Source organism: Mastomys coucha, unplaced genomic scaffold (genome assembly GCF_008632895.1).
Source record: "Mastomys coucha isolate ucsf_1 unplaced genomic scaffold, UCSF_Mcou_1 pScaffold8, whole genome shotgun sequence".
NCBI classification, from domain to species: domain Eukaryota; kingdom Metazoa; phylum Chordata; class Mammalia; order Rodentia; family Muridae; genus Mastomys; species Mastomys coucha.
In genome coordinates this window covers 6929126-6951610 of record NW_022196914.1, presented here as the reverse complement: position 1 = coordinate 6951610, position 22485 = coordinate 6929126, and the positions used below count along the sequence as shown (strand labels likewise).

At 45.2% G+C, this 22485-nt stretch overlaps 1 protein-coding gene across 6 annotated transcripts in view; it reads left to right on the top strand.

Annotated features, from left to right (window-relative positions):
- Rai14 (retinoic acid induced 14) overlaps positions 1–22485 on the top strand; it is a 134843-nt gene that overhangs the window by 73013 nt on the left and 39345 nt on the right. For all 6 annotated transcript variants that reach the window (XM_031360358.1, XM_031360359.1, XM_031360356.1 and 3 more), the window contains one exon: positions 7043–7173. In XM_031360358.1, the coding sequence (XP_031216218.1) occupies positions 7043–7173 (131 nt within the window). The remainder of the gene's footprint in view (positions 1–7042; positions 7174–22485) is intronic.

Genomic DNA, 22485 nt, shown 5'->3' with positions numbered 1-22485 from the left:
AAAAAAAAAAAAAAAAAAAAAAAAAAAGATCAACTGATCTCTTGTCAGATATCCGCTGCGCTCCCCTTTGCTCTTCATCCTCTCCCTACTGATGCCCTGGCTTGCCTCAGTCTCTGCATTTGCTTTACCACCTTTCATTGTAAAAGTCCTTCCTCTGTTTCCCTTCCCATTGAGCTGTTACTTTCTTCTCTTAAGAAAATCGCCTGTCCGTGAATGGGATGGCATTATACAAGTCCCTTAATCTTTCTGTGCTCTAGTTTCCTCATGGGTAAAATGAGCAGCGAATATTACTAGCCTCATAGAATTATTGTTGATATTATATCTAATGTAGTGAAGTTCCTAGCTTTTTTGTTAGTTTGTTTGTTTGTTTTTTCGAGACAGGGTTTCTCTGTGTAGCCTTGGCTGTCCTGGAACTCACTCTGTACACCAGGCTGGCCTTGAACTCAGAAATCCACCTGCCTTTATGCCTCCCAAGTGCTGGGATTAAAGGTGCATGCCACCACCGCCCGGCTCATTTTTTTTTTAGTTTTTTTAGGTGGTAAGTAAGATTCTCTCTGGGTGTTCATAGAAACTTGACAGTTTCTAGGTGTGTTTCTGCCCTCAAAGCCTGGGGTCTTCCTAATGGACAACATTCTTTTATCTCATCTTTCCATTCCCAGGACTAAACATAATTGCTAACCTTAGATTTCATCTCTTCATATCAATATGAGTAATTGAGTGGTTGAGAGCACCAAATTAGATGGAGGGAATTTTCTCTTTGAAGGATATAATTGCCTTTCCTATTTCTAGACTTAGGTTAATTTCAATGCAATTGTATATTGCATGAGTTTATTTATTTGCAGCTCTTGGGGTCAAACCCAGGTGCTAGGCAAGCATTCCATCACTGCACTACAACCCCCAGTGTATTTAAATGCGGCATTTTAACACTGATGGGCTATGGTCATAGGGTGGAGAATGTAAGTATAATCACTGCCTTAGACAGAAGAAGGTGGAGAAGGGGTTCGTCCATAGTGGCGCCCAATGCAGAGGAAAGAAAAACGACTGCACTGTGACGTCTACTGCCGTGATGAGGGAGAAACTTTATTTGGGTCCTAGGTTAGGAATACAGTACAGCATCTGAGGTAGGCAGGGAGTCAGGAACTTGAAGCACTCATATTCACAGTCAAGAATGGAGAAAGAGTGAATCCGTGCCTATTTGTACTCTGGGCTGCTTTTCTCCATTTTTGCACAGTCCGGGACTCAAGCCCAGGAAATGATGCCTCCCTGAGCAACTGTATGTTGAAGTCTGTTGGCAGAGTGACCTGCCTGATTTTTGCAAGGAGGTGTTTAATTAATCTTATTATGTCCATAACATAGCGATCAGCATTTGGAAAGGCTTCGGGAACCGTGGCAGAGTTCAGAAAATGGGAAGGTGACATTTCAGGGTGAGCGGCAGACACAGTATAACCTAGGTGTGTGAATAACCTTGGATGAAATGTAGGGAGGGCAAACCCATTCCCAAATGGATGTCTCAGCTGCTGCTCCAGAATCACTGCACATATGTGGGAAGGTCTTCATGAAAGTGCTGGGTTTCCTGCCGTAGGAGAAAAGTCAGATATTTATGTCATGAGGTACTAGTAATCTTGGCGTTCCATGGATGAAAAGAGAGCTGTCTTTTAAGGCTTTACTTGGATCAACTCCTGTCTACTGGATCAACTCCTGTCTACTGAGTGTACCTGCATCCTCCACCCATGTCTACACCATCTGCTGAATGCACCTGCATCCTTCACCATGACTCTTCTTCATTTACCTGAGTATCATTCCCTGCATGGTCTGGTCAGAAAATATGCTTACCTGACTGAGCATTCTCTACTTTCTATAGGGTTGGCTCCATGTTTCACACACCTTAGGGGACACTAACTCTTATTGTTAGCACGCTCCTGGTTATGTTAGAATTTATCTTTGCAAAGTTACAGAAAAGCCAGTAAAGGCTATGCTGCTCATGTAAAAGGAGCTAAATAAATACTTGTTGGACAACTGAACAAATGATAGGGCTTATCTCCTATCTGTGTAACAAACATCTGTATGCTCTTGATCACTTTACATCTAGTAGGTAGACATTACCAAGTACTGGCTATTACAGTGAAACTTTAGGGAAAACTGGTTAGGACCAGGAAGCTTGCCTGTTTATTGTCTGATCTTAAAGTTTTGAAGTATGTGCTATTTTTTTTTTTTTTCTGGATAGCATGACTCTGAAATCTTTCCAGTAAAAGTACTATTTGCCTCCTACCTTAGCCTTGCTGGTTGTATTGGCAAAGCAATCTGGTTTTCTCCATAGGCTTGGAAGGGAAAATGAAACCTTTCCAAGCATAATCTCTCAAATAGATTTCCTCTGATGGCGGCTTCAGGAGGCCCGTACAAGAGTCACTTCAGTTTGCAATGGTTTGGGCTTCAGCATCTTTCTTAATGACTCCAAGAAACTATCTTTTTTTCTTCCTGGCTCACTTCTGTGCCAGTGGACTACTTTGTAGGGCTGATAGATTTCAAAACTCAAGCCTGCCCGTTGGCCAGATGTCTGTGACCACTGGATTTCTACTGGTTTTTCAGTTTTCCATGATTAAACCAAAATAAAAAAAAGATGCCATGTCTGGCCAAGGGCAGATGTTGGTTGCCAAAGCCCCGGCATTCATCACAGTGACATTCTGTTTGCTCCCCTGGATGGAGACAGTCAGGGCTTTCAGAGGCCAGGCTTCATGGGAAGAGCTGTGAGCAAGTAGGTGTCATTTGGAAATGATTTGATAGCTAGGAGACTTACTGGCTAGCCACTGAAAATCTCCTTTGTGATATATGAGCAGGAATATCAGGAGCCCGCACTGAGGCTAAGCTCTGGCTTTCCCACATGCAGGCCTTCATAGCTGACACATTACACATGTCTCTGGAGTGTAACATATGGCTTCCTGAACTTGCAAATGTGGCCTCCTGCTCTGTTGAAATAATGTCTGTTTAAACAGTCTCCTGGAAAAGTGAAGCCACATTCAATAAAATAATTTCATGTCCAGGAAGCTTTCTCTGGGGTCCCTTAAAATGTGATTTCCAAGGAATGTAGTAGAAAGTTTGCATTAAGGTGTTACCTGCCTCTCTATCCATAATGGACTGTCAGATTGTAGCTGTACAAGTAGATGTTTGTTGTAGATGTTAAAAGATTTATGGAGCATTAGCTAAACAGGAAGAGGGCAGATCATCTACTTCAAGAGTAATAAGCTCAGTTTGATGGTATAGACCCATTGCCCCAGTTAGCCCACAGACTAGTGGAGGAGGAACACAAGGTTAAGGCTGCCCTGGATACAGATCAAGTTCAAGACTGGCCTGGGCAGCTCAGTGAGACTCTTTGAAAATACATACATGTTTTATGTGTATATGCATGAATCTGCTGGCAACCTATGGCTTCATCACTATGTGGGTTTATGAATCTTGCAGAAGATTAAGAGCCAGGTTTTGGCAGCAGGTTTGTCTCCATAGTAGACATAAAGAGACAGGTGGGAAAGTGTCCAACCAAGCATACTGGACCAATGTCAACTTAACCAGGCACTGACTCACACGATGTTCTCTATATGGGAGTGAGAGGAAGAGAAATGTGATTTATTAATTACCTATAGAGAAATATATATGAATATTCTATATATCTATAGACCTATCTATATAGGTATGTAGTTATATAGGTATATAGTTATACCTACCTATGCCTATAGATCTACTTATATAGGTATAGAGTTATATAGGTATATCTATAGATATAGATAGGTAGATATATAACTATCAGGTAGCTACTAAGTGAGTGTCTGCAGAGACACTAGCCAGGTTGCAGAACAGACCAGGGTCTGTGTGTATTCCTGCACATACCTTTCTCATCAGATACAGCACCCCAGCTCCTAACCACTATCCTGACTTTCACCCTATTTCTGCACAGTGCCATTCTATTTCTCCTGAATTTTTCTTTGTTTGCACACAGTCGTACGAAGTGGGGCTTTGCATGTTTGAACTTAACTTCACGTAGCATTTGTTTCTGATAACCGCCTGTGCTGTTCACTTTGGTTGCCTTGAGCCTCCCCTTGTTGACTATACTGTAATAATCTTTTTGGGCATTTGGGCCATTTATAGATTTTTTTTTTTCTCTTTTGAGTGCTTCTGTTAACATTCTACAACAGATCTGATGGACACATTGATCACATATCCATAAATGAAGGCCTAATGTTTGCTAAGCTTTTGTGGGAGATAACATAGTAGTGCTAGAATGGAGAATTTCTCTCATTTTCCTATCCCATTCCTGTTAAGGCCTTGTGGAGAACAAAATTGCTTCAAATTCTCTAGCCAACCTTGACATAGATTTTGAATGTCCCTGAATGGGGTCAGTGAGCTTAGTTGTTGAACCTAATGGATTCCTGGGAACCACCTTAAACACTGGGCCAGAATCTTCAGAATGGGACCAGGTGTCTATGGACTCAATCGGCAGCTGGGTGGTTCTCATGAGGGAGACGCTGGGCTCACCCTGATTGAATTTATGAGGTTTGGCATCTTAGTTGCAAGGAAATTTGGGGAAAGTGTACACAATTAAAAATCTTGGGAAACTGGCCTTCTTGTGGAGAAGCTAAGCTGTAAATGTATTTTTAAAAGACTGAAACATGATTTAATTGTTTGCAAGAGAATGAAAAAAATTTTATTATGACAGTGCAAATATTTGCTAAGTCAAGAGAGATTTAGATTAGTCAAGAGGGAGCACATACTGAGCATTCTCCAGGCACCAGGGATATAAGAAACAAAAGCTGCAGTTCAGTGTCTTCAGGGAACTGAAGATTTGGGATAAAACGGAACAAACCAGACGCCCCCTCCCCAGCAAAAGCAGCATGCCATATTTCATCTCGTCTAGACAGTAGGCTTCAGTGAGCTGAGTAGGTGGCCCCAGAGGACACAGCAGAGCAGAGATGCAGAGAGAGGTCACTGGGAAGGTCCTGAGAGCCTGCGAGGCCCTGGTCAGCTTTAGAAGGTGGTGTGCATGTAGGTGGTGGGTGAGAGAGAGGAGTGTTCTAAAGCAGAGGCTTCCATTGTTTTTATGTGATTTTCCAGAAGGAGTAACTGTTACCGTAGCCCCATGTGTACCTTTATACTAGCCAGATGTTTCATCAGGCACTTGATATGTTAAACCTGAGCGCCTGCTGGTGTCTTTTCTGTCAACGTTGTGCTTCATGGTGGAGGGACAGGAGACGTAAGGATATGGCTAGGAAAGAGGAGTTGTTTTCTGGATTGCTAAGAGCAATGGTATCAGAATGCTTCTCAAGCATGCCCATACTGTGCCTGGCTAAGGAGATAATATGTATGTACAAGTGTGTAGGGAGGGGCTTCCTAAGGAAGATTAACTTTAGAAAAAAGTCGGGGTCACTTTTCTAGCTCTGCCTTCTAGTTTTCTCTGAACTCTTCCTCCATTCAAACTCTTTTTTTTTAAAAAAAAAAGATTTATTTATTTATTTATTTATTATAAGTACGTGGTAGCTGTCTTCAGACACACCAGAAGAGGGCATCAGACCCCATTACAGATGGTTGTGAGCCACCATGTGGTTGCTGGGAATTGAACTCAGGACCTCTGGAAGAACAGCCAGTGCTCTTAACTGCTAAGCCATCTCTCTAGCCCCATTCAAACTCTTAAGCTCCCTGCTATGTATGAGCACCCGGCCGCGTCCCCTGGCCCACCTTGCACCCCGTGTGCAGCACTTACAGACTGAATGGTGTTGCAGATTATTGAGCATCCACCTAGAAGAATCCATCTTCTCTTTGCTTCATTTGCTCAACGAGGCTCATAGAGCCAAGATCAGGGTCCCTTCAGATCTCAGACAAGTGCCCTTGCTGTATAGGAAGGGGACCTTTCTTGCCGTGTCCTCCCCAGAGGTCCACCTGGAGCTGATTTAGGAAACCCTCACCATTGGGATTTTTCATTGGAGAACAGAGAGCCTTAGCAGCAGCAGACAGAAAATCCTTTCATGTGGCCTTGCTCAGCTTAAGTACTTTCAGCCCCGCAGTTAAGATTTCACATTCTTCTGACCGGCCCAATCCAGTTTTAGTTTAGTCAATTTAGGTTAGGGAAGGATTAGGACCATACTTTTCCACTTCAAGATAATGTAGCTAGAGATCACTGGCCCTGAATGTACTTGAGTGAATCGTTCTCTTGTTTATAAAATGAACTCTGGGAGAAAACAAGCGCCTGTGTGTTTCTTAGCGTGTGCTATGGCTAAGTGACACGTCTTAGACTGGTAATGAACTCTGGTGTCCTCCACGCCATTCACGCTATTGCCTTCCTTTTGATGGGAAGCTTGGTTTGTAGTGGAGATGATGCCTCTTTCTGTGTTTGTTAGTAAACTGTTGCTGCTGGAAGGTGAGTAGCATTGCCCAAAGTTCAATAAAAATGCAATAGGAAGCGATCATACCAGGCTGCACTGTTCCATGGGGTACTTCCTAGTGGTTTCTCAAAGTTTTAAGAATTCCGTTCCTCAGTTGCACTGGCTGTTTGATGTGCCCTAACATGCTCAGAGACCATTTTTGTCCCTAGCGATGCTTCATTGAGTCAGTAGTCTGGACAGCTCAGAGAATCGAGGCCTGGTACCCCGGTCAGAAAGAAGAGCTCATGTTTAAGCCCTTGGTAACCTTGAACTGTTGGCCCGATTAGTTTGGTAGCACAGTGCCCTTGAGTGAACTGTGCACTAGGCCAAAGGCCTGCTTCGTTCTCAGGCACCAGCTGTCAAGGTTAGCTAGCCATTAGCTAATGAGTAAGCTGGCCCGTAGTCCTGCCTTGCTTCATCTTCGGAAGGGTACCCGAAGGAAGTGACCCTTTGTCAGAGTTTGCTGATGGCTGGTATTTCATTAAACCGAGGGTGCTTTCTTTGGGAAAGCTAGCCTTTGGGGTGTTTCCACGGTGACTCGGAAAGCATTTTTTTTAAAGCTGCTTTGTTTGAACAGGGTTTGATGTTGGCCATGACTGCTGTTGCTCATCCCTCTACCCCTACCTTTTGCCCCACAGACAAATGAGTGGAACAAGAATGATGACCGTCTGCTGCAGGCTGTGGAGAATGGAGATGCTGAGAAGGTGGCCTCGCTGCTGGGCAAGAAAGGGGCCAGTGCCACCAAGCACGACGGCGAGGGCAAGACCGCGTAAGAGAGAATACTGGCTTGTTAAGCGGGGGGAGCATTGCAGTGGTAGCTGCTCTGGAATCTGTCTCCAATAAACCAAACCCCGAAATATTGACTTATTCATCAAGGGGAGTTTGACCAATGCTTTGGGGGCCTTCACAAAACCGGTGCTGACCTCTTCCTAACCCCATGCTAAAACGTGTCTGGGTCTGTTTCCTTTCCCATCCAACTCCAAATTATACATTGAACTTTCCCTCATGACCGTAAGCTGTTCCTGGAAACAACCAACCAACAATTGCACCAGAGAACAAATAGCACCAGGGTTGCAAGCAGTTGGCAGATGGAAAATAAGTTCTCCCCTAGATAAGAAACAGCACAGCTTTCGGACCTTATTACTGCTTGTGATTTGTTGAAACACTCTCTAGCAGAGGTCGTGGTTGCATGAGCACTATAGTAAGTTTCTTTGCTTTATGTTTGCACGCATCAGATTCCTGCTTGCCATAATTAAAACTCTGTGGAGAGAGAAAGAGGCGGGGAGGTCATCTTTACCCTGGTAGTGGTATTGAGATCAGTGACTTTGGAGCCCCTAGGCCTCTCATATGGATTCTATTATACTTATGACCTCCTAATCCTAGAGCCTTACTTTTTTTTTTTTTTTTTTGATCTTGCTAAGAAAAGGACTCTCTGTACTCTTGGCTATCTGAAACTCACTGTGTTGACCCTATTGGCCTTGAACTCACAGATATGTGCCTACCTCTGAATCTTCAATCCTGGAACTAAACGTGTGTGCCACCATGCCCGACTGAGCTTCACTTGGGTGTCCTCAGAAGCAGCTGCTTGTAATGCCAGTAGCTTCCATCGCCAGAGATTCCAGCCGCTCTGAAAGAAGTGTGGGTGTGGGGTTGTTATTGGCCGGTTTCTCCAGGTGGTGACTGGGGCACTTTTCTGAGGACTTCTAGAAGTCCTACATTTATAGCAGAGCTGGCAAACATGGCGTGGTGCTGGTTCTTCCCTAAGTCTGGTCCATGGCTGCCCCTGGACTAATAAGGCAGAACTGAATAATTAGAGCAGCGGCCGTATGGCTCACAGAGCCCCAAGTCCTCATTACCTGGCTCTTCTCTTAAAACCTTCATTTCCCTTTGAGTTTAGGTAAAGCAGGTGGGGTATTCATCCTTATCTCCAGTTCTATAGAGATAGAGCCTCTTCCTAGGGCCCTTGATGTGTTCATGGTTAGTAAAGGCCCAAGAGAGTATGGATGACCCACGGTTGTAGGTGCTCTGTATACAAATCTAGCAATCCTCACCCACAGGAGACATTCAAGAAACTGTTTCTTCTTTCGTACTCCGGACTAGCGGCTCTCAGTCTAGGGAGCTTCTGCACTAGGATTGCCTAAGGTGCTTTAAAAAGACGTTCCGACTCACTGAACCTCGGGAGGCCCGGAAGTCTATCCTTTTGTCCTGATGTTTCTGGTGATGGATGGTGTCTTTTGTACTAATCTACTGCAGCTTTCCTGGAACTATTCCTTGTGACCAGGTGTCTGCATAAGACAGCTTTTTATAGTCATCCCAGTGGAAGACAAGATAAGTGCTTCTGACAGCTTTAATCATGACAACCGTCACTAAAATGAAGACAAATTTTAGATTAGCAACTTAGAAACGGGCAGGCAGACCTTATGAAATTTGTTCCTTATTTCCTGTTTGTTCTGTTTAGAATAGATGGCAAAGAAGAGACCCCAGTCTAGTCTCTATTTTCAGTTGTGATAAAAGGCACATCACATAAAACTAAGCATGTGAATGATTTTAAAATCTGCAGTTCAGTTTCACAGTGAGGTTCATCGCCCCTTAAGAAACTGGGATCTCACTAGGTAGCCATTCCCAGCCTCTCCCCTAACAATCATTAATGAGCTTGCAAGCTCACTAGGTTTGCCTCTTCTTAATATTTCATGTAAATGGAGTTATGTATGTAGCCTCTAGCTTCCTCAATTAGTGTGGTCCCAGGGTCTGTCCATGTTTTACTTGTGCCAAAGTTCATTCTGTTCTATTACTGTACATAGAAGTCCTGTGGAAATCCCTGCTTCCATTTTACAAAAGATAAAAGGCAAGGCTCTCTCCCTATCTATCTCTCCGAAGGCACTCCCAATCGAAAGTCAACTTTGCTCTCCCCCTTAACGATCCTTACATAAAAATTCGAAGAACTAATGAAAGAAAGGTGATCCCTTTTCCAGTGCGGGATTTTCCATACGTCATCATCTGTCAACACTTTGTTTTCCTGCTCAGGATACTTATTTGAGGACAGAACTTATTAACTGGTAACAGTAAGAATTTAAGATTTAAAGGCATTGTGGAATTAAGTCTTATCTGGCTTTATATTTCTAGTCCAACCCAACTGTTGGAATATTCACACTGAGGTGGGGCTGAGAGGCTGAGAAGCCATCTTCTGTGTCCCTTTAGCATCCTGTAACAATGTTAAAATCGAGGCTTCCATTATAAAAAGAGCCCCATGAGGCTTTACCCCTTGCCTTAGCCTTGCCACCTCAGCTGCAGCTCCTGGCTGAACCAACCGCATGGAGCTTATAGAGATAATTTGTGTCCATTGTGGACATGTAAGAGATGCTTTACCTTTCTCTCTGAAGAATAAGGCCACATCATGAGCTTGAAAATTATGTCCTTAGCCATGCTTGGCCTCGTTTACTGCCTATAGTCCATAGTAAAATGAGGCTGCAGGACCCTGTTCTAGAGAGCTTTCAGGGTAAGGGATTGTGCCTGAATGCAGAGTCTTGACTAGGTTATGCAAGGTCATCTCTCTACTAAATAAACATTGCTTCCCTATGTGCCTTCTTCTCCTGTATGTCCCTACCTCCTCTTAAGTCCAGACGTCCGTGGGTCTGCCCGGGTTCTGTGTCCAGTTGCATTCAATGGTACTGAAAGAACAGGAGCAGTAGTGACTCTTCCACTAAGGAAGGCCTAGCTTTCCAAGGGATCTGAAACTCATGCACTGGTGAAGCTCCAGGGAGACAGAGGTCATACCGTCTTTGTTGAGTTAGCCTTTCTCTGTGTTGTAGGCACAAAAGAACCATTTGCCGTGGTTGCTGTGGATAAAAACACCTTTTCTCTTTTGCTTATAATGCTTCATAGATAAATTACCTAGGGGTGGATTAACTTGGGATCCTGGGGAAATAGCAATTCTGGAAAATCTACTACTCCCATACCCCTACTTCCAGGGCAGTTCCAGTAGAAAAGCACTCAGTTTGTATTATCCAGATGTTCAGCAAGCCCAGAAGGCCCAAGAATGTGGTGGTCAAGGCAGCCATTGCCCAGTCATTCTCCAGAAACTTCCATATCCCAAGACCAGATGGGTAGCTTGGAAATTCCCGAAACTTTTTTGTTTCTTCCTGAGTATCCCCTGTCATGCGTGGCAAGAGGAGAAACTGTCAGGAAATTTCTTCCTCCAGCACTGATCACAGAGGAGTTTAAAAAAAAATGTAAAAGTGGTCGAACGAACGACTGGAATTCATTTAGGAAAGGGTAAAATAGGAGTGGTGGCTTGGCAGGAGGAAGACAAAGTGGAACAGAACAACGGGGCAGAAAGTTACCGCTCCAGGCTGTGCTTGTGGAGTTAGGCTTGGCTTCCCTCCGCCCCATCTGGGCTCTTTCCATGGGGGAGGTAAGGAAGTAGAGGGATGGCAGGACCCTGAAACCTTACCGGGGGAAGAGTCTAATTGCTTCAAGATGGTTTTCTCTGTGTTGGATATGCCTTTAATTAAAGTTACGTGTGTTTGTCTTAGGAACAACCAGACTAAATAAAATCACTACTGGGACCGTAGTATTTGAACAAATACTCACCAGGGCATATGTACATAGACCTTAGAGACAGAAAGGGGTGCAGAGAGAGAGAGAGAGAGAGAGAAGAGAGGGAAGGAACAAGGGAGGGAGGAAGGGAGGGAGGGAGGGAGGGAGGGAGGAAGAAGAGAAGTATATAGTCCACATTTTAGAAACCTGATCTCTTTGGCCTCGAAAGCAAAAACTCGTGAAAATATTTTTAGACAACCGTGGAACTGGAGTGTAGAGAAGACTCTCTTGAGCTCTGCACGCCAGTACAGTAAGACACTTTTCTACTAAAAGGCCGGTGACCTTTTCTACCCTCTGCCTTTCTGTTTGCTCAGAATAGGGATGTATTAGTCGGTACCAGCAGTTCTGTCTTAGAAATCAAGTCATACCATGTGACCAGCCTTCTCTAGTTCTCCCCACTAAGGACTTCTAAGTTATTTAATAGGAACCATTAAGTACCATGCATGATGGCCGCCTCCGCCCCCCTCTGCACAGTTACTGTATAGCTTCTCCGGGAAGGTTGGTCTTAGTAAGTGATAGGTACTTGGGCTCTAGATTAGGTGGACCAAGTGTTTCGCTCTTGAAACTACTCTGGAACTTGGAGGCCAGGCTGCAATAGTCCTTATCCCCTGACTCACAGCCTTCTGCTTTCTGTTGATAGTTGATGGGTCTACGTACTCCATGGTCTTCACACAATTTCTAAATTTATTTTTGTGTATATGAGTATTTTGCCTGCAGGTGTGTTTGTGTGTCGTACACATACCTGTTGTCCAGGTAGGTCAGAAGGGGGCTCCAGACCCTTGGAAATGGAGTTACAGAGGATATGAGCCACCATGCAGGTACTGGGAATTGAACCTAGGTCCTCTGCAAGAGCAATTAGTGCTCTTAACCTCTGAGCACCATAACTCCAGCCCCTGCTTTCATTTTTTAAAGGTGAATGAATCCATCTGGGGCCCCATTTGACATTCATCCTACCTCTGCTTGACTTTCATTAGAGGGTGAAAGGCAGGCAGTAGAGCCTCATTGGCACAAGTAGCTACTAAAGCATGCATTTTCTTATAATCCCACCCTGGGGATTTTTGACCCCCAAGGAATGGTCTCTGCCACTCATTCCTACCTCAGTACATGGAGCTAAGCAACCAAAGACTGAACTCCCAGAACACGAGCCAAGATTTTCCTTATTGGGGCTGGAGCACTGGTTAAGAACACCTGTTTTTGCAGAGGACCCAGGTTTGGTGCGCAGGAGTCAGAGGGCATTTCACAACTGTCTATAACTCCAGTTCTAGAGGATCTGACATCTTCTGGATTCTGCAGGCATTGGGCCTGCATCTGGTACACAGACATACATGTAGGCAAGCACTCATACATGTAAACTATTAAAAAGGATTTTTACCTCTCAAGTTTCCTGAAAGGTATTTGGTGACAGAAGCAACAGGTAACGAGCAAGTGTCTGGGTGACGGAGATATCCCTCATAAGTGTCGGGCATCTGCATACCTGGTTCCCCATTGGTGGCTGATTGGGGAGGATAAGGAAGTGTGCCACCGTGGATGGGCTTTGGCATCTTAAAAAAAGAAAAGAAAAGAAAAACGCACGCCATTTTATGTGCTTTCTGTTTGCGGTTCAAGATGTGAGAGCTCTCGTCTGCTGCCTCAGCCGCTGTGTCTGCCTGCCTATAACCTTCTACCTTGATTTCACTCTCGTGACTCACGTCCTGAAGCTGTAAGCCCCAAATAAGCTCGCTCTTCTAGAGTTGCTTTGGTCATGATGTTTTATCACAATAGAACAGTAACTAAGACAGAACTTAGTACCAGGAAGTAGACTCTGTGAGGAGTGGGACACGGTACACACCAAGGTCAGGTTCTCAGCACAAAGAAGGGCAGGGACTAAGAGACAAAGATAGAAGCTAAACAATGGCGAGAAGGGGAAGGGAACAAGGGAGAAGTTATATTTGCCCTGAGGGACAAAGGACTGCCTCTAGATAGAGAGGAGACAAGCATGGCTCTTAGGAAACTGGCAGTTTATAAAGGGAAAAGGGGAAACCCCATGCTAGGGTGAGGGGTTTAATTTGAATGGCGCATGTTAATTAGATGAGCTAAAGGGTGCTTTTGATTGCTGGACCTTGGTGGTTCAGCCTCAGGAGGAGAAGTGGCCCGAATAAGGGAATAGACCTTGGTGGCTAGCTTTAGGGCTGGAATCTAATGGATTTTAGCAATGTGGAGAAGGATAAATGGCAAAACCAGTCAGCGGGTGTTCTGTTTGCTGTGCTTGGGCCTGTGAGAGCCCTTCACTGAGTGACAGACTTAACCATACTACTTTTCTGGTGGAATGTGGAAAAATTTGGAATTTTGGACTAGAAAAACATTTGAACACTAAGCAGGGCTTAAGAAGCCATCCTACTAGAAACTAGAAAGTCAGTATGCTGAGACGTACAGGACTATGGGGGTCTACATCAAACATCAAGGGGGAACGGTGTCAGCCACCGGGCTAGAGATGCTCGTGATTCCCAAGAACTTGCCTAAGGCTAAGATAAAAAGTAATGAACTATTTTTTTTTTTTTTTGGCAGAAATCAGAGGCTATTTCAAGACAGCTTTATACTGAGTCTGTTCAATGGTTATTAGTAACACTTGTATGCAGGTCTCCAATGAAGAAGAGCAAATGGGGCAAAAGAAATAGAAAAATACACAGTTTGGAGAGGAAAAGGAAACCATGGAGCTGGATGTTCCAACCAAGTGTTGGTGTCTGAGAGAGGCTGTAGTTGCTAAAAATGAGCACCTTTAAGGAGAAGCCAGATCAGCATGAGCCTAGTGGTAAGGCTGCTGCTCAGAGAGAGAACCCAACCAGCTAAGCTTTCGACTTGTAAAAGGCAAAGGCCTAAGGGAATTTCTGCCCTCCAGACCAATAATGACAATAAGGAAAAGTTGCCACAAGGGGGGGGGGGCATGGTTCCCTAAGTTGGTAGCCAAACTTGCCTTTTAGAGTCCTGAAAGATGCAAAAGTAACGGGGTCATGGAATCTTCCTCAGCAGATGTTTTTCTATTGCTGTGATAAGACACTATTCCCGAGGGAACCTACAGAAGAGTTTGGGTGGCTCCTGGAACTTACGGTTCCAGAAGGACAAAATGCCTCAGTATCACAGTGGGAAAGTGGCACCAGGCAGGTGGACATGGTGCTGGAGAAGCAACCAAGCGCTCGCATCTCAGTTCCCAAATAGAAACCAGAGAGCACACTGGGAAATCTCAAAGCTTGCCCTAGTGTCCTCCTTCCTTTAGCAAGGTCGTGCCATGCCGCCTAAACCTTCCCAAACAGCAGCATCAGCTGGGAACTGTTTCGGGAAATATTAAAATAGAACCCGAGAACTCTCCAAGCTCCTGTCCTCTCAACCCACCAACTCCTCCGTGGGGTTGGACCGAGGTCCCACCCTCCTGCCTCCACTCTCTCCAGCTAGACGCCGCCCCCCCAGTATCTGGCTCGCTTGTCCCTGGAGCAGCTATTCCCTCTCCGCCATCCGCCACCCCACATTCCAGTAACCAAGTAAAGCAAAACTCTTGAACATTATAATTAACCAATCAGATTTATGTATCAATAAAAACTACAATTTACAAGATGCCAGTACAATAATTTCTGAACCAATTGATAGTGATTGAAAACTTTATCCCAATTATTCTAATCTTATGATATCATAACTACCTGTGGGCTGGTTAAAGCCACCACTGGTTAATGTCTACCTCCATTTTGCCTTCTCTCTTGATACACTGTCTCTCTAATTCTTAGCTCTGCCTCCCTTTTCCCTGTGCAGTCCCAGGCCTCCTGCTGCCCTAATGTAATAGGACAGGGAAAATCCTGCAACAGAGAGCCATGTAGTGAGAGGCATGAGAAAACACAGGAGATCTCATCCACACCAGCACATAATACAAGCACAGTCTGGTGGGAGGCAGTTCTAATCATCCTAGATGATTTCAGATGGTCAGCCCAATTAGCGAAATCCCCAGCAGGACACTCCACGGGGGCAGTCAGATCTCCTAAACCAGGTTTCCTAATGAATGCCAATCCTGACAAGTTAGGTGGGCGTGGGGAAGCCAGTGGGAGACATGGGATTTTTTTTTCTTTCCTTCTTTATTTTTTTTTTTTATAGTTACAACTTTTTTTTTTCTTTTTCTTTTATTTTTGAGACAGGGTTTCTCTGTATAGCCCTGGCTGTCCTGGAACTCACTCTGTAGACCAGGTTGGCCTTGAACTCAGAAATCTGCCTGCCTCTGCCTCCCAAGTGCTGGGATTAAAGGCGTGTGCCACCACAGCCCGGCATGGGATTTTTTTCTTAGTTCATGTATACACACACACACCATACTTGTTAGTATATAGTCCTTATATGCATATTAAATTAATTTTGTCTTCTGTTAAAGATCAGTTAAAGTTATACTCCAGGGAAATGTATGTTAAAGCACAATGCCATCATGTTGAAAAATTATGCTATAAATGAAGACATAATAAGGGAGAAATATAACTAGAATAGATTTGGAAATTAGAAACCACTGGTGAAAATACTGTCTTAAAGCTGTTTACCAAGTTGGGTTGGGACGCCGTCATCCTACCTGTAATCTAACACTTACTTGGAGTGACAGCAACGGGGATTACTACAAGTTTGTGGCCAGCTTAATGTACCTAAGAAGACCCTGTCTCAAAACATAATCAAGGGGGCTAAATATAGCAAATGGAGTGTTTTAAAGATGGCCTCGTGGAAGTGTTGCCCCGGCTCTCTGGCTGGCTTCCTTCGCCTGGCTGGCTAGCAGTGCCTCCTAGGGCTGAAACTACCCATAGTGCAGGGGTCAGAGAGATCCTGGGAAAGTTGGTCGCTCTGGTAGAGAGCAGAGCGGGACAGGGAGGGTGGGGATAGAGCTTTTGAGCACACAGTAAATGACCTTCAATCACTCACAGGAAAGAGGGCTTCTGGAGCAAGAGGTTCTCACGCTGAGCAGCAGCCGAGCAGTTCAGGGGTCAAGGCTAATGTGATCACTAGTGAGTGCCTATCCCTCACACATACGCATCCTCCTATTAGCCCTGGTTACGCCTTACAAAGTGCCAGCATCCCTCAAAACTCATCCCACTGAGTTAGACACTGAGTGAGGCAGTGTCTCCAGACTCTCGTTGCCTCTTGCATGTGACTAAGTGACCAAATGGCTGCATTCATCTTGTTTCAGTATCAAGCTGCCAGGGTCAGAGCCAACTAAGGGACTGTTTGTTGACATATTAGACAAAGCACTTTGCCCTTTGTCTTACGTTTACCACAGTTCATTTATCACTCCCCTTTCAGCTTTCCTCACTTCTCTCTTTTGATGGTCTCTCTCAGCCTGGGACAAACATCACAGAAAGAACTCAGAAACCGGGAAACTTCGGCTTTGGTGCACATCACCTACCTGTTCTTCTTTCTAGGCACTAGCATCTAGGGATGTGTTATGTTCTAATCATGGATTCCTCCCCTACCCTCTCTCAGCCCCCAAGGCTTCCAGCATACCAAGCAAGTGCTGTGCACTTGAGGCACACCCCAGCTCAGTAGGGTTGCTTAACTTTAGAATGGGTAATCTTCTGTTTCTGTCTCCACACTCCTGGCCCAGTCCCCAGCAGGACCAGCCCCAGAAATATTACTCCTTGCTACATTTAATAGCAATCCTGGACGCTTAAAAGCCAACAGTCATAGTTATATTCATTATTTTCTTTCTTCAACACAACACCTGATGGGAACAGGGATGGAAGATTCCGTTGTCAGTTTGTCCTGGTGGGAATCATGCTGCCAGAAGAACTCTGTCTCCATCAATGGCAGTGGGAACAGCAGAGAGACCCCCCCTTTCCTCATTCGCAGACTGGGAATCGAATCAGAGAACATGGGCAGGAACTAGGAAATGTAAACCCCCCTTAACAACTTAACTTCTACCACGCAGGCCCTATCTTTCCTAAAAGGCTCCATGATCTTCACCTAGCAGTGTGGCCCTTTAGATTTGAGCCTTTGGCGGGTCACTCCACAATCAAACTATAACACTATTTTTATATTCTTCACCTTTTTTATGCCAGTCAGGAGGCAACAGAAGTTCCCATTTCTCAGTCTGCTCTGGATTTCTGGTAGAAACATGGCCCGTGGTGGCATTATACTGGTCCATAAAGTTGAGGAGAGTAGGGCTGGGCAGATGACTCAGTAGACAAAGCACTTGCCATGAAGGAGTGTAGAGCTAACGTGGAACCCCCATGTCTTAGTCAGGGTTTCTATTCCTGTACAAACATCATGACCAAGAAGCAAGCTGGGGAGGAAAGGGTTTATTCAGCTTACTTCCACATTGCTGTTGATCACCAGAGGAAGTCAGGACTGGAACTCAAGCAGGTCAGGAAGCAGGAGCTGATGCAGAGGCCATGGAGAGATGTTTCTTACTGGCTTGCTTCCCCTGGCTTGCTCAGCCTGCTCTCTTGTAGAACCCAAGACTTCCAGCCCAGGGATGGCACCACCCACAAGGGGCCCTACCCACTTGATCACTAATTGAGAAAATGCCCCACAGCTGGATCTCATGGAGGCACTTCCCCAACTGAAGCTCCCTTCTCAGTGATAACTCCAGCCTGTGTCAAGTTGACACACAAAACCAGCCAGTACACCCCAGAACCCATTTAAAAACTTGGCATGGTGACACAGATCTCTATAATCTTAGCACTACTATAAAGAGATAGGGAAAAGAGATTGGAGGTTGGAGGGCCAGCTAGCCTACTGTATGTAGCAGTGAACAACAAAGAGACCATTAAACAAGGTGGACAGCAAGGACCAACACTTGAGGGGGCCCTTTGAGTTCCCCCACACATGGCAGTTGTATATTGGCATTACATGCACATGCGCGCGCGCGTGCGCAGGCACACACACACAATTAAATTGTTTTTAAAATTGAGGAAAGCCAGTCAGTAGTGGCACTTCATGCTGTAGAGATTTTTCTTTTGGACAATGGACTTACAACCTGTCTGGCAGAGAGTAACTTGGTTTTCTAAGTGTTTTGTTGTTGTTGTTGTTTTGTTTTACAAGACAGAGTTTCTCTGTGTAGCCCTGGCTGTCCTAGAAACTCACTCTGTAGATTAGGCTGGCCTCGAACTCAGAAATCTGCCTGCCTCTGCCTCCTAAGTGCTGGGATTAATGGCGTGCGCCAGGGTTTTTATAACTGAAGCTGTTAAGCAAGACTGTCCTCTGAAAGGGAAATACAGACCTTTTAACTCTTGTGGTAGGATTGTCCAATTGGAAGCTGACATAGGCCCAGCCCCATTTGAGCTCAGCAACCTAAAATTTAGTTGTTGAAAAAGACATGTGCCATAAAACATTTAGGTTGCATTCGAGTTGGGGTTTTAAAACTGAAAAGGGTTGTGGGCCCAGATGAGCAACCTATAGTTAATGGATTTGAGTGACTCATGGATGCCCCTAAACCTGTGGGTCTGTCTCCTTTTAGTTTTTCAGACTTCATGAGCTCTTTTTGATGCTTCCATGTAGTAGCAGAGGGCCAGATGTAATGGCAAGCCCCTGTAACACCAGCACACAGAAGGCTAAACTAGAGGATTGCTGTGAATTCAAGGTCAGCCTATGTTACATACCTGGACCCTGTCTCAAAGAATGGGAAATGTTGGCTGACTGCTTAATTTGTAGTTTAATTTGTTGGTGCCAGAGTCAGGGGAGATGTTAAAGTCTCATAGTGAGTACTGAGAGCCCATATGGTAAGAGACAAAGGAGTTCAGTTTGAGGTAGATTTTCGGTAAATGAGCAAGCCTGGAAAGCCAGGGTTCTGAAAGTGCCCCTGAGGAGCGCCCTTCCTTCAGCTGGTAATCAGGAATCAGAAGATTCATGTTTACTCGGTGTGTGTATCTTGCCCAACTGAAACTCATGGGCTTTGGATTGCAGCGCAAGTCTCCTTCTGATGAAGAGCGGTGGGACATATCCCATCGTGGTCCTGAGGCCTTTGTTTCAGGGAACTTTGCATGTCTCCTGACCGGTTTTGTCAGAAAGGAAACCTCCTTTGCTGCCTCCTTGCTTCAGTGCTGGGATTGTGTTCCCATGTAGCCAAGAGTCCCGACATCCTAAGGTGACCCAGGAGATGCCTGTGTTTGCTTTTGGCGAAATGCTTCCAGTTTTTGGTTTAATGTTTCTGTTTTTTAGAGAGCAGTCCAACCAGCGAGTTAGGATCCATACTATAGTGGTTTCGGTAGATTACTGCTGTTGGTGGTGGTGATGTCATACAGCTGCTTTAAACTAAAGGTCAGCCAGCATTGTCACAAAGCATGTTTGGGGGGGGGGGGTTATGTGTAGGGTTTACGTAATTTACAGGTGGATGCTTTTAGCAAGTTATTCTTTTTTAAAAAATAAAATGATTTATTTATTATATCTAAGTACACTGTAGCTGTCTTCAGACGCACCAGAAGAGGGCATCAGATCTCTTTATGGGTGGTTGTAAGCCACCATGTGGTTGCTGGGATTTGAACTCAGGACCACCAGAAGAGTAGTTAGTGCTCTTAACCGCTGGGTCATCTCTCCAGCCCTAGCAAGTTATTCTCGTTATTCTATAGCATAGGCTGATAGGGATGCCAGCTATTAAGTGGTGACCTGGGTTATCCTCCATTCCTAATCTGCAGTAACCATAAAGTTCCTGCTCACTAGCTGGTCCCTATCTACCACACCCAAAGACTGTCCCCTCTGAAAGTGTTCACACCACTCTCTGCATTGGAGAGGAAACATGCTCCCTGTCAGCTACGAATCAAAGCTTTGTCACCCCCGAGTCTTGCTTTTTCCACCCAGTGAAATCCAGTGTTCCCCACTTGAGTGTCTCATTCAAGTCGGCTCTGCTTCTGCCTCATATTCAGAGGCTAAATGTTAATGTCGCACTGCTGCCAAGTGCTGCTCTGGGGATTATCACTTCTCTGAAAGGTGCCAGAACTTAAGTAGCTGAGTGTGAGCTTAGACAAGGCTGGTGTTGGGGTCTTTGGGGCCTGGGAATGCCTTCAGCTTTGTTCCCAAGTTCCCAGTCCCTGGAAAGGCACGTAGCTTTTATCTCCCCACCTACTCACCCTCCCCATCTTCATTTTTTTCAGCAGTGTTACCAGACCCAAGTCTGTCCTTTCTGAACACTGAGTTTCTTTCATGAAGCAATCATGTCACGGACTCTAATGTGTAGTAACTGGTGTCATTTTGTACATCAGTACTTTTACATATAGATTCTTTTATTTCTGGCAGACCACTTTACTGGTGAGCAAACTCAGACACAGAGAACTCTGCCCGAGATAACACTAATGAGTACCAGGGCTCATGCTCAAATCCCATAAGTCTGTGCCCCTTAAAGGTGACACATGGGACCGGCTACCACGTGTTTCTTTCAGCGCTTTCTCAGCTCCTTGCCTGTTCTGCCTTTCCCTAAACGTTAATAATATTAGAAGGTTTCATTTCTAGAAGCCATGGACATTAGGAATCGCAGTGTAAATTCCTGATGTTAAAGCTAGATGTCCAAGCTAAGTGCATGCAAGCAACAGAATTAGAGGCAGTGTTCCTGCTTCACTCTTCTGTACTGTGGCATTATCCCTACCTTTGATTAATAATAGCCCATAATATGCTGGGGAGTGTACCTATGGAAACCAAACCCACAATAGAAATGGGAGTTTTTAACGTTGGCTTTAGTTCATGGAGCATGCTAGACTCCTCACTGCTTTTCACTTAAGTGAATAGTTGTTACTTTTGGAAAAATGTAACCCAGACGCTTGAAACCGATCTCTACTTTGGCAGAAGAGTATATTGGAAAACTTTTTTGAATCACCATATTCTGTATAATTATAGTTATATACTCTTTTCATAAGGCACTTTAGCTAAAATGTCCACTATTTTAATAACCCAAGTAATGTGGCAGTGGGAACTTCTTTTACTTTCTGAAACTGGCTTAATTCTCTTCGTAAGATTGTCGCCAGTTACATTCATTTTCTTCCTGCAAATGACACATTCACACTTTCTTGACTTTGAAAAACAGATCCATCGTGGATGTGCATCCCACGTTTCTAACCCACCCTCTTCTGTGGGACTCTTAGACTGGTTCCACAATGGAGCTGTTGTAAATAGCGCTGAGGTAACATCAGTGTGCAAGCCTCTGAGTGTGTCTTTACTTGATGTCTGGGGAGCTGGTGGGGTCCTGAGTGAACCGGTGGTATTGACTTAAGAGCATGGCCATGCCAAGGATTTCAGTGCCTCATACCCTTGCTGATGGCAAGGGCTTCCCTCCATCAGAGAACACATGTTGGGAATGGTTGACCTTTAGCTGAAACCAGTAAGTGTAGAAGTACCAACCATAGCTTCCTCCTCCCAAAGGACTGCAGCCTGAGACTGCTCTCCTGCAGCAAGGACCCCCCCCCCCCCAGACAGACAGAGACAGAGGGAAGGAGGGAGACAGGCAGGCAGGCAGACAGACAGACAGATTAGCTAATCCACCTCTTCATTCAGCTGGATATAATGTCCTGAGTTTCCAGGCTGCTGGTGTATCTCTGTCAGAGCTCATGGCCCACCCAGTCCCAGCTTTACACCTGTCTGTGGTGTCTTCATTTTCTGTCACCCTAGTCAGGTCAGTCCCAAAGCATCACAAGTTATAACAGGTGACCTTTGAGTAAATGCTCTGATCTGGGAAAGTAGTTCCACCCTCCAGTGTCTACCTCTTCATCATCAAGGGAAAGCAGGGCAGGACCTCAGGGCTGGAACCTGGTAGCAGAAACTGAAGCAGAGACCGTGGAGGAGCACTGCTTACTGTACTGCTCATGGAAACACTTTAAAAGGCTAACTTTGTGTTAGATGTCTTCAACCATGTAACATTCCCAGGAACTGGTCAGTCATCCCGTGGATGGTTTCACAGAGCACATCTCACCCTGCTGTGATCCAGGGTCCTCTAAAAACAGATGTGACTAATGATGGGTTAAGAACGGAGCTCTTTTCAGGTGTGTGGCTAGGTTAAGGGAAACTAGCAAGTTGGGAGCCGTACCCTGCGCTAGCAATCGTGGGACTTTCGTGGAAACGGCAGAGGAGGTCTCCACTGTAGCTTTGAGAGAGGCGGGGCTGTAGTCTTGACAGCAGTGGTTGGTGTGGAGATAGCCACTGCATTGACAGTGAGGAAGCAAAGGCCATGCTGCCTGGACTTTGTCCTTGTGTATCCCCCATCTCTTGAAAACACCTCTCATTGGTCAAACTCAATTGAACTCCATGCAGCTTATTGGCTATAATCCATTCGAGTTCTCCACTGGGCCACAGACCCAAGCATAAGAGCTCAGGGCAGATCTGGAGGGACAATCTGCTCAGATGGCATGCTATACCCCAGGAGCAGGTTCCCATACAGGCTTGTCCAACTTTGCTACGGGTTCCCCAAGCTGCATGCCGTGTGAGTGGGAGCGAAGATGCCAAAGGGGACCCCTTCTCTCTCCAGTTGAATGAATTAGAAACTTCTGGCAAAGACCACTGGCTCACCCTTCCTTGTCAG